At 35.2% G+C, this 13380-nt stretch overlaps 1 protein-coding gene across 3 annotated transcripts in view; it reads right to left on the reverse strand.

The window, feature by feature from the left end:
- The window catches only part of LOC145293304 (harmonin-like), a 293814-nt gene that overhangs the window by 233860 nt on the left and 46574 nt on the right, over nt 1–13380 (reverse strand). For all 3 annotated transcript variants that reach the window (XM_080139944.1, XM_080139937.1, XM_080139942.1), the window contains exon 2: nt 5430–5521. In XM_080139944.1, the coding sequence (XP_079996070.1) occupies nt 5430–5468 (39 nt within the window). In that variant the 5' untranslated portion in view covers nt 5469–5521. The remainder of the gene's footprint in view (nt 1–5429; nt 5522–13380) is intronic.

The following is a 13380-nucleotide window of genomic DNA, read 5'->3' on the forward strand; positions in this document are numbered from 1 at the left end:
TATATATATATATATATATATATATATATATATATATATACATATATATAGTTAAGTGAGAGCGAAAATAAAACAAATAAAACGAAAGTAAAGTTATGTAAGGTAAACGCCGGGAAACGCCGAGTAGAAAGTATTTAATCAGTTTTCTGTTTATCTATCTATCTATCTATCTATCTATCTATCTATCTATCTATCTAGCGTAGTAAATAACAGAGATTGAATCGAGGGAAACAATAAGTTGAGCGAACATGCAGGTGGAGAAAGGTTCAAAGGGTCATGTTGCGACATGTATCAAACTTGGTTGACTGGTCAATTTGCACCGGAAGTATCCGAATGGAGACCGAATGTGACGGGTCAAGGGTTCCGGTTTGAATAAGCTGAGTTAAGTTTAATGAGTTAGTTTTGAGTCACCGAGGAAGCAAGATGGGTTAAACAGGTCTCCCCACAATGGGTCGACGGTCTCCAAATGGATGCAGAGAAACGTTGATTCCATTCCAGAAGACGAGATTCCTGGGAGTGTAATAAATCAATATATAAAGACATCGTCTTGTGTTTGTCTGGCATGAAGTTTTTTTTATAGCAGATCCCACTCCCCAAGAATATGGAGAATTTTTTTTGCCTTCATTTGGTTCTTGAAAAACTTTTCGTGGCTTTCAATGACGAGCAATTACTTTCTGGACCCATGAAGCCATTAGTCTATTTTCGATGTGTGGACGACACATTTTGTCTCTTCAATAACCAAATGGAGGTAAAAAATTTTCTCTCTACTCAACAAAATGCATCCCACGTTAAATTATACTCACGAAGGAGAGTATAATTCGTCCATAGCTTCCCTTGATGTATTGGTAACCAAAATAACATCTAGTTACCTTACATCAATACCCGTAAATGTAGATTTTTCTGGGCTGTATACACGCTAGAATTCATTTTTGCCCCCCAAACCGTAAGATCAATTTAATTTGGACCCTAATACATTATGATTTGTTAAAAATCAAACTTGGATGAGGAATTTAAAATAATTACCGATTCCTTATCCAAGAATGGATACCCTCTTGCTGTGATTAGGTCAGTTATGCAAAGAAAAATAACTGAGTTCTCTGAGACTAAAGTTCAAACAGTAAATAAATGTCGAATATATCTTCGTTTGTAGGGACAGTAAGTGAGAAATTCGCCAGAAAAATTAGCTCAGCGGTTCAAAAATGTTATTTTGCTCAGAATGTGAGCGTTCTGTTCTCTACAATGCTCAACTCTCCTCCATCATAATATTAATGTAATTTACCATTTTGAGTGTAGTTACGATGCCAACTATGTGGGTCGAACAACTTTGAGATTGGATGGGAGAGTCCAACAGCACGTACCAGGCAAAATCAGAAATGGGACATACCGAACAATCGACTTACTTGCCAACACATACGGGTCTTCAATAACTGACCATCTCATTAAAACATCGTCATATGCAGTGAACTTCAGCACGAACCCATTTTCAATCCTCACTCAAAAATCGATTTAAAGATCTTGGAGATTTCACATTCCGTTGAGAAGGCAGAGTCAATGTCTCTGAGGTTCGAGCGTGATTAACCTATAAGATATTCGAATATATCGTGAAGTTGCTTTATTTTAATCGCCCCCCCCTTTGTATCACCCATTACGTAACGTAACTTTATTTTACTATTGTATATATTTTAATATTGTATATATTTTCGATTTTTCTTCTTTAAATCCCCCGATACAGAAAAAGACAAAACCGCTTTATTTTTCTTTCCTCTTCTTAGCCCCTTTTTAAAAATTTTTTAAAAAATTATTTTGGTTTATCATATTTTACGCATTTTACTTTTAATCATGAATTATAAAAGTCTTCCCTTCATAGTTGCAATATTAAAATTGCGTACCCCCAAAAGTATCACACACACACACACACACACACACACACACACACACACACACACACACACACACACACACACACACACACACAAACATACAAATATATATGTGTGTGTATGAGTATATATATATATATATATATATATATATATATATATATATAGTCATCCACATACAGTACTGTTTCGCTGTATTACAGCCCATCAGTGCGGCTAAACAGGCAACTACTTCAGGCCAGGATCGAAACCCAACCGCGCGGCTGTGCGGGTAGTGAATTAACGATGTTTTGACATCGTCCCAATACCTAAGCTAGATTTGTTTACACAAAGAGCATATATATATATATATATATATATATATATATATATATATATATATATATATATAGTAAATGACAAAAAAACTATACTCCAAAATTCGCAACGTTGACCATCTTATAATTTATTCCTTTAATTCAGTTGACATTTACAATATCTGTTTCGTATCGCAAAACCAATCACTTAATTAATATATCAATCAGTAAATCTATTATGCACTTAACTCATCAGAAGAAATATTAACAATTAATCCGTCAAAAGGAATTAAAATGTGAGTTGACAATCAAAGTGAAAATCAAAAAATTGGGAGAGAAGCTGCAAATACCTTTAATATGTATCCATTACGCCATTTTGAACTTTAAACACTTTGTCATTTATTCACTATCTTGCTCTGTAATTACATTGAGCTTCTTAAATAAGGATTGGTATATATTATAAGAAAATATATGTCTACAGAAATATATATATATATATAATATAATATAATATAATATAATATAATATAATATAATATAATATAAAACTGAATGTTTGTGTGTGTGTGTGTCTGGTCACGAATAGACTCCTATATGGTTGACTATTATAGAAAACTAATCACATATAATGATAGAAGATGTATCGAGACACAGGAATGGGTACGCAGAACAGTGGTTCATTAAAATTGTGGGGTCTGCGTTCGCGCCTGGTCCATAAATTTAAAAAAAACGTTTACAAGTGTTTTTGATATAGATGTACATAATAATACTTTGATAAGTATGTTTTAACTTAAATAGGGATGGTATAATAAAATTGTGGGGTCTGCGTTCGCGCCTGGCCTCCATAGAATGGAAATAGGCACAAACTTTAATAAAGACTTTTCATATCTATCTGCGTAAGTATACTTTGATAATTATGTTTCAGCTTGAAGAAATATGGTATAATAAAATTATAGGGTGTACGTTCGCGCCTGACCTCCATAGAATGGAAATATGTCACAAAGTTTAACAAGGTTTTTTTTAATATAGATCCACAGAATATTGTGTTAAGTGTTTCAGTATGAACAGGTATGGTATAATAAATTATGGGGTTTATCTATTTTATTTTTACTTTCATCATATTTTGCTTTGGTTTTGATACCCCCAATTTCGAAGCTATCTCTTTACAACCCTTCCTTTTCATAACCTATCATACTTTCATAAATCAGAGTCCATTTTCTATAAGCTGTTTTTGAACCCAGTCAACGATGGGTACTTTTGCTAGCATATATATATACATATATATATATATATATATATATATATATATATATATATATATATATATATATATATATATATAATAATAATAAATTCCACAGTCAAACAACAGGGCAGCCCACAAGAGCCATGACAGTCACTGAACCGGAAGTCCAAAACTCAAATTTCGCCCTCATTTGGGCACATCAGTTAGACACATCCGAACTCAGGATTCGAAATCCGAGCTTCTTGCATGCGGGGCAAGCACTCTGCAGAATGAGAAACGCCCCGCACACAAGAAACAATATATGTATATATATATATATATATATACATATATATATATATATATATATATATATATATATATATATATATATATATATATATACACACACGTATATTTAAGCCAACTGACTGACAGCAAACAGACAAGGAAATAAAAGAAAAAAATAACTTTTAATTGTAATATAGATTTAAAGGAAAGGATAGTTGCATCCAAATCGATTTGGCAAAAACGATCAAAACCCTGGACAAGAACTTAATAGGAAATGATGTGTAGGACAAAATCAAATGTAACTTTGATGTTTTTTGTATCCTTCACAAGAAAACGTTTACTTAAGCACATTGGCTAATACTTGTTGACGCGTCATTAAAAAAATAATAGCATATAAGAAACTAATGTTGATTCATTCAAAATTAGCATAATAATAACATAACGTTGAATTAAAATTATATTATAACAATATAACATTGAATTAAAATTATATCATAACAATATAACATTGAGTTAAAATTATATTTTAACAATATAACGTTGAAATAAAATTATATTATAACAACATAACGTTTAATTAAAATTATATTATAACAATATAACATTGAATTAAAATTATATTATAAAATATAACGTTGAATTAAAATCATATTATAACAATATAACGTTGAATTAAAATTATATTATAACAATATAACGTTGAATTAAAATTATATTATAAAAATATAACGTTGAATTAAAATTATATTATAACAATATAAAGTTGAATTAAAATTATATTATAACAATATAACGGTGAATTAAAATTATATTATAACAATATAACGTTGAATTAAAGTTATATTATAACAATATAAAGTTGAATTAAAATTATATTATAACAATATAACGTTGAATTAAAATTATATTATAGCAATATAACGTTGAATTAAAATTATATTATAACAATATAACGTTGAATTAAAGTTATATTATAACAATATAACGTTGAATTAAAATTATATTATAACACTATAACGTTGAATTAAAATTATATTATAACAATATAAAGTTGAATTAAAATTATATTATAACAATATAAAGTTGAATTAAAATTATATTATAGCAATATAACGTTGAATTTAAATTATATTATGACAATATAATGTTGAATTAAAATCATATTATAACAATATAACGTTGAATTTAAATTATATTATAACAATATAACGTTGAATTAAAGTTATATTATAACATTGAATTAAAATTATATTATAACAATATAACGTTGAATTAATATTATATTATAACAACATAACGCTGAATTAAAGTTATCTTATAACAATATAACGTTGAATTATAATATTATCAACATTTGCAAAAAAAAAAATACAATTTATTTCAAATCAATTTGTCATCACTCACAATAACTCGTCGTTAAAAAGATAGGCTGAAGATTAGCAGAACACACCATTGTTTTTTCAATATTGGCACAAGTACTCGTAGCTAACAGTTTTCAAGAAGACGATCTGGTATGTCCGGAGTCAGGTCAGTGTAGCTGTTTCATCCACTACAATACGAAACCTGAAACCGGTAATAAGGGCAGTGCATCACTGAAGATCTCGTTTGAATATTCATAAAAATGTATTTCACGATAGATATGAGGGTTTGTATTAGTCACAAGCATACGAATACGATCATTAAACTAAGTATATTTTATATAATTAGAAAGAGTTTGTAATAGTTTTAAATACGAACCTCTTCCAAAAAATGGCGGGCAACTATTTTTTCCATCATCAGGAAGTGTGCTTCTTGTTGGCGACGTTTAAATGAAGACGATTTAATGGGATCTGAAATGAAAGAACGGAAAAAGTTTAAAGATGCTGGCAGACATTATTGTTAGAAAAAAAGAAACTTTACTTTTAATACTCGGTGTTGCGATATAGCGATCCATTTTTACAAAAAAAAAAAAAAAAATGGATAAATTCTAATATATAATATGTATATAAGTAATAATTTAAGATTCGACATAGTGTGATTGTATAATTGTACTTTTAATATCACCTTGCTTAATTATTCTTATTACTAAGATAGAGACCGGGGTTATAACATCTATTAATTTAAAGGTAACACAAGCTATTCTTAAAAACTCGGATATAATTTTACCGTAAAGCATATACATAGGGCATGTGCTACTTTTATGTGGCATACGAACTGTTTAAAAGGGGAAGGATTTTATTTTTTATTAAATATTCCTACTAATATATAAAGTCATTTTATGTGTGTGTGTGTGTCCTTCATCATAGGTTTTTAAACAGCTGAGTCTATCTTTTGCAAATTTCCCACAAAGGTTATTTATATATCTGGCAGTGTTCTTAGATATGTTTTCTTACAGAAATTAATCCGATAAGTATCGAAAATCGAAAGAATCTGATCTTAAAATAAGTTTTCTCCCTTATAGATAAAAAGAAGAATTTTTACAGGGGAATATTTTACGTTACATCGGCCAAGTGAAAGAGTCTCAGCAAATCATTTCTACTTAAAAAAAATAAAAAAGACAGGTTGATCGTCATCTGAAGATATAACTCAATGGTAGAGCATTCGACTACAGATCGAATAATTCCAGTTCAACAATTTTTTTATTTATGTATTCAATCTACAATAAAAGAAGAGGTACCATTTAAAATCGTCGCAAATCATTTCTTCGTTTGCATATATTAAAACTTAACATTAATCAAAAGGGACTTTTCCTGGCTATTCATTGTCAAGCCTACATATCAGCTGACGTGATATTGTAAACAAACACAGACGGAATTTGATGAAGGACATTATTCTTTAAGTTTTATTCTTTTGCGAATTAGTCTACCTAGAAAATAATGCCTCATAATATATACTATTCAATAGAAGATTGATCTATAATAATACATACGCAATCTGCATAAATTAAAATATCATGTTTAAGCGTATTGTGCGACCGGACAATGCACTCCCCGCCCTCACGAGATTTCGGTAGTTTTATAGATAAATATTTTACCCTCAATTTTTATATGAAAACCCCAAAATTGTGTTCCTCTGTGTTAACAATTTCATTCTAACTTTATCATAAAGATTCCTCAGGATTTTAGGTTGAGAATCTTTACGAAGAGGAAACGAAGAAATTGATGTTTACCTTAATTGCCATATATACATATTTCAATAACTTAATACCTAGTAAAGTATTAACTAAGTATTAAGTTATGTATTTAAAGTAAATACTGAAAACCTATACATAAAATATAGTATCTCTTTATAACATTCTATGTGAATACATGAAATAATGTATATATTAGCGGCCTAGCAAGGCTACCGGGGAGGCAATCAAGCAAAAAAAAAAAAAAAAAAGACCTAAGCAAAATTCATCCCAAAGTAGCAAAACTAAAGCTGACTTGCCAGGACACTATACATACGTAAGCATATTTTATTGGTTTAAAAATATAGGTTCGTTTTTACCAATTGTCATAAAATTTTAACCAGACAATAGTATTATAATTATCAAAAAACCTGCAAATTTCATGCAGTTTCCTCTCATAGAACCAAAACTATGAACATTTAAATATTCCATTTGGCTACGAGCACACACACACACACACACACACACACACACACACACACACACACACACACACACACACACACATATATAATATATACACTGAAAAGAGGTAGGAACCTCAGAACATGCATGCCCGTAAATTACAGTTTGTAAAAAATAAAAAAAATAAATTAAAATATTTATTCACACCCAAATAAAATATGGGCGATTTTCTAGGAGAAGACGCTATTTAACTGTATTTATCTTCAAAAGAAAGAACAACAAGAAATCTACACACACACACACACACACACACACACACACACACACACACACACACACACACACACACACATATATATAAATATATATATACCACCTTTTCTGGCAATTTTATAAGTTCTAAATTTCAGAGACTATACATCAAAATTTAACAAATGAAGGCTCGTTGGAAAGTTAATGACCTGAATTGTGTAGTGGAATATTTGACATTTGCCCTCAAGGTAGCACATTAAGGGGATCATCCATCATCCAGTGCCTAGTTTTGTCACTTTTTTGCAGCCATAAAATGTTTCAATAATAGTCATTTATTTTATAATCTTGCATATGAATTACAAAATATCTGAGATTTCCTCCAAACCTTTGTCCTTGAGGGAGGGGAGACTAAAACTGGCTACTATGGTTTCTGAGCATCCGTATGTAACAGCCATCCAGTCTCTTCTCCAGCACATTTGTAAGACACTAGCGCACAAGTGCATGTATTTGGTAACTTCAATGTCCACCACAGCAATTGGCTTGGGTTTTCTACTTACACAGACGCAGCTGATACCACAAAACGTAACTTCTCTATATCTCACTCCCTATCACAGATGGTTACGTTTTCAACCCGTTTCCCAGACCAGCAAGAACAACATGCATCACTTCTAGATCAGTTTCTGACCACAGTTCCCGATGACTGTGTAACGAATGCCCACAGCCCTCTTGGAAACGCCGATCATGCAGTAGTAATGGTTGAAATCGCCCTAAACTCAAGAGCTAAAACTGAAGAGCCACTGCTCAAAACAACGAGATATTATAAAAAGGCTGACTGGGAAGCCATCAGGGACGCTCCATGGCAAAATATCTTTTCACTTCCTGCTGAACATTGCGCAAATGAGACCACTGAATGGTTCAAAGCGGCAATTGAAGCTCATGTTCCCACACGCAAATTCTGTAGCAAACCCCACTCTCCTCAATGGTTCACTTCAACTTATGCAGCTGCCATAGTGCAAAGGCAGCATGCGTACCGCAAATTTAACCGACATAAGTCGAGTTAAAACAGACAGAAGTACATAGAAGCCAGAAATAACTGTAAGAAAGAAATAGCGACAGCTAAGAGAGAATTTACTGAAACCACCAAAACAAACACATCGAAGCACAGAAATTAGGAAGAGTAGACAACGCAGATCTCGTTACTCTCGCTTCCTATTATTTGCCCCTCAGTCCTCATTTCCAATGAGTGATGTTTCTGACAAAGGGTGAAGAAAAAGCAGCTCTCCAGACAGTACTTTGTGAACAGTAGCTTGCGATGTCGAAAATGTTCTGTTCCTATGTCTATCCTTGTGGCCATGTCACTAGTAAGGGTGCTGGAGGTAAACGTTTCATCTGGGCTGATGTTATCTGCCTGATAGTCAGGGACCCGAACCTTGGATTAACCACTAAGGAGGCCGTCCTATCAGCAGGTGCAAAATACTGGGGCTGCTGTATTGCCATTTGGTGAATGGACTCTGAACCATGCAGTAGTTTCGAGTGGGGCCTCTCGATGCCATACTAGTGGGTAATTGTTATGGCTTTACCTTTTCATAACTACAAAAAAATCTTCCTCTCCTTTTCTCTCTTACCTTCCTTCGCTGTCCTACTCTAACCAAGCCTGTCGACCTGTTCCACAAATCCCAATCCTCAACATGAAATACCTCCAGAAAATAACACGTGTAAACCTAGAACCCCATCCTCCAACGTAGACCCCTACTACCATGTCTCCTTCTCCAACATCAGAGGTCTCCGTTCCAACCTTCCAGAGGTTGAAACTGAATTACAGGAGACGAAACCAGACATATTCTTCCTAAGTGAAACTGGCATTAGGCCGACCGCTTCCCTTGACGAATTCATAATTAAAGGATACTCTAACTTAACACCTAAATCTGACCCCCAAGATCGCAATGGACATGGAATATGTGCCTACATTAAAGATGGCTTTCCGTGTGGTAGGGATATCTCCAGAGACGACCCTGATTTACCTTATATGTGCTTCCGGGTTGCACTTGCTTACACCACTGCATTTATATTCTCTCTTTATCGCGCCCACAACAGCGGAGTTACTATCCTTAAGAGCATATTTGAAAAAATTGATCACATCCTGTCTGCTCACCCTTCAGCTAACATCCACATTTGTGGTGACTTCAGTGTCCACAATGCGGAATGGCTGACTTACTCTAACAAGACAGAAGATGAGGGAAGGTTCTGTCATGATTTTCATTGCCTATGACCTCACCCAGATTGTCCACGAACCCACCCGAGTGCCCGATTCTTTCGGTCAGTATGCTAGCCTTCTAGATCTTTTTCTCACAAATTCCCCTGAGCTATTTTCAAGTTCCGTTCTGTCTCCTCTGGGATCTTCCGACCACTCGGTTTTATCAGTTAAGATAAAAATGAAATGCAATAAGTCTGGAGATGTACCTCTCCACCGTACTGTATATCGATACTTTACCGCTGACTGGGATAGCTTCCGTACACTTATATCCGATCTACCACTGCATTCCATGTTTAAAAAAGATGTGTCCTCCATAGTATCAGACCTGACTGAATGGCTAATTGTAGGCATAGACCAATTCATACCATTCAAAAATTCCAACAAAAACCTAACAGCGAGCCATGGTTCTCCCCAGAATGTGCTGCTGCCATAGCGCACATTAATACCTTTTTCCTATAGCTACCAACGTAATAGATGCACTGAGACTAAAGCTGCTTTCAGGACTGCCAGCAATCAACTGCAAAAGAGTAATAAAAATGCTCAGTCCATTAAATCCAAAGTAGCTGAGCAGCGGCTTGGTTCCCGCCAGTTTTGACAAATAGCAAACAGGATCCTGAACAGAAGCGTGCATTCTATCCCAACCATTATGAATAGACCTTGGGTCATCTTGTCAGCATCAGACAAGGCCAAACTATTTGCCAAGAACTTTGCAGCTAATTCTACCCTATGCGACGAAGGCCATCAACTCCTCGTATTACCTCCTATAACAGACAACACGCTCTGCAACATACAACTATCTGTGCGTGATGTCGCCAAGCTAATCAAGAACCTTGATTCCAGTAAAGCAACTGGCCCTGACGGCATTCCAATCATTGTGCTGAAAAAGCTTCAACTAGAACTTACAAAATTGTTTCTTCCCAACACCCTGGAACCCTCATCATTTAGGAACTCAGGTGATAAGTCCTCTCCCTCTCAGTACAGATGCAATTCTCTATCTGTATAAAAGCAAAGTACGCCCAAGAATGGAGTACTGCTGCCACATCTGGGCAGGAGCTGCTAAAACAGCCTATTCTGCCTGGACAGAGTACAAAATAGGCTTCGTGGTCTAGTGGGTGATACCCTTTTCTCTTCCCTGCAACCTCTCTCCCACAGGAGAGACGTTGCGAGTCTGTTTTTGTTTTATCGTTATTTCCATGGCAAGTGCTCGTCTGAACTCCAATCTCTGGTCCCTCTCACAAATCTTTCACGATAAACACCCGCCTAGCTTAAACCACTGTCAAAAATTTTCCCCACTCCTTATCTGTACCAAAATCAAAACGTAGATTCCATGAACAAAGCTTCTTTCTTAGAAGTGCACACCTGTGGAACTCTGTTTCTGTCTGCCTGCTTCCCACCTTACTTAAACCTGGATATCTTTAAGTTCAACATAAACAAATTACTGATGAACCGCCTCCTTAAGTAAGACACTTTATCAAATCTCCAACACTAACGTACTGTACACACAATAACCCTTATCCCCGAGTGGCTTCCAAGCCTTGATAAGTGGTGACTACCTTGTAAAAAAAAACAAAAGAGACTTCTGGAAAATCTACAAAAGTGTAGTAAATAATGGGCAATCAACAATTCCCCCACTATCCAACAATCATGAGGTTGTTTGCTCAGCAACTGAGAATGCTAATATGCTTGCCAGACGGTTTGCCTCCGATTCCACACTGGACTCTGCTAACAAACCCCTCCCTGACTTTCCTTTGCAGACAAACGCCACACTAGACGATCTGAAAATCACCCCTGCTCAGGTGCATGCTATCATAAGAAAGCTTGACACTGCAAAAGCATGTGGACCTGATATCATCCTGGCTGGTCTATTAAAAAAAGTGCTCAGCCGAAGTAGCTCCAGTTCTCTCCAAACTTTACAACAAATGCCTTAATGAATCTTGCTTTCCTGCCTTCTGGAAAACTGCTTCTGTAGTACCAGTTTTCAAGAATTCTGGCGAAAGAATTGACCTAGTAAATTATCGCCCCATTAGCCTCCTCTAACTTTTCGCCAAAATATTTGAGACCATAATTAACCAAGCTCTAGTCCATCACCTTACAGATGCTAAACTTCTGACTGACAAACAATATGAAGTTAGGCAAGCCCGTTCCACAGCAGACATCCCAACTGCAATCTCAGAACGTATATACAAGTCATTGGACAAAGTGGGGAAGGTAGAGCGGTAGCTCTAGATATATCTAAGGCTTTTGACAGGGTATGGCATGAGGGTATTCTCAAGAAAATAAGATCATACGGCATCACTGGAAGAATACATAACATAATTAGATCCTTCTTAGATAAGAGAAAATCCAGGTTGTCCTTCCCGGTCGTACATCTAAACAATATGATATAAATGCGGGAGTGCATCAGGTGTCTATCCTTGTGACCTCTGTTATTCATAATATTCATAACATGGGTATGTATGTTGATGATACCACGCTCTATAACAGACACGACAGGAAAACAAATGAACACATATCTAAAGTAATGGCAGAAACAGTAGAGGATGACCTCCAATCTGTAGTGGAATGGGGACAAAAATGGATGGTCACATTCAATACTGCCAAGACTGAACTTGTTTCCTTCAATAACTACAAGAAGCTTTCTCTACTGTCAATATCAATGGCCAATGACTCTATCTGAAAGTACATCTTTTAAACTCCTCAGCATAGCGTTCACAGGAAACATGAGTTGAACAATTACACTGAGAACATTGCCAGGACCGCTGCGACGAAGTTGGGTTCTCTCTACCGTGCTAGAAAGCTATTAACGCCTGAAAGTATCCTATACCTCTATAAGGCCACCATTCGCCCATGTATGGAGTATTGTTGTCATATTTGGGCTGGTGCATCTGCTGCTTGTCTCTCACTCCTAGACAAGATTCAAAAGAGAGTCGCCAATCTGATAGGTGCTGAACTGTCAGTTAAACTTCAGCCTCTGTTTCATTCATCCCTCTGCCTGTTCTACAAGTACTTTAACGGTGAATGCTGTGACGAACTGCAAGTACTTGTGCCCCCTCGACGTAAGTACCCCCGACAAACCCAACAAGCAGCTAAATGCCACCCCTTCACAGTAGAGATCCCTAGATGCAAGAGAGCCTTTTACTCCAGCAGTTTCTTCCCCAGAACAGCTAGACTTTGGAATTCCCTTCCGGATCCCTGCTTCCCCGACTGTACTGACATGCAGAAGTTCAATTGCAACGTGAACCGATATCTTACAGCCCAACTTCCTACACAGTAACCCTGATGCTTATGGCCCTGATAGTAGCCCCCTACAACAATGTGGCAATGCGCCTTGTTTGGGGTGAAAATGTAATAAAAAAGAGTCCATGCCTTAGCATCATAGAAGACTGTTTCTATCGTGGCAACAAAGAGTCTTACTTTCAACTTTTCTGTATGTCAAGCAGCGCCCCATGCTTTTATGCAATGCGCAAGAAAAACTTCACTATGAATACGAATGTATATATATATATATATATATATATATATATATATATATATATATATATCAGATTTGATGTGTTCAAAAGTCGGGACTAATGAAGACAATAAGGTTGTTAAATAGTGCTCAATAAAAAGAGCAAAATATCTGAGAG

Source organism: Euprymna scolopes, chromosome 14 (genome assembly GCF_053919585.1).
Source record: "Euprymna scolopes isolate OS-2025 chromosome 14, ASM5391958v1, whole genome shotgun sequence".
NCBI lineage: Eukaryota > Metazoa > Mollusca > Cephalopoda > Sepiida > Sepiolidae > Euprymna > Euprymna scolopes.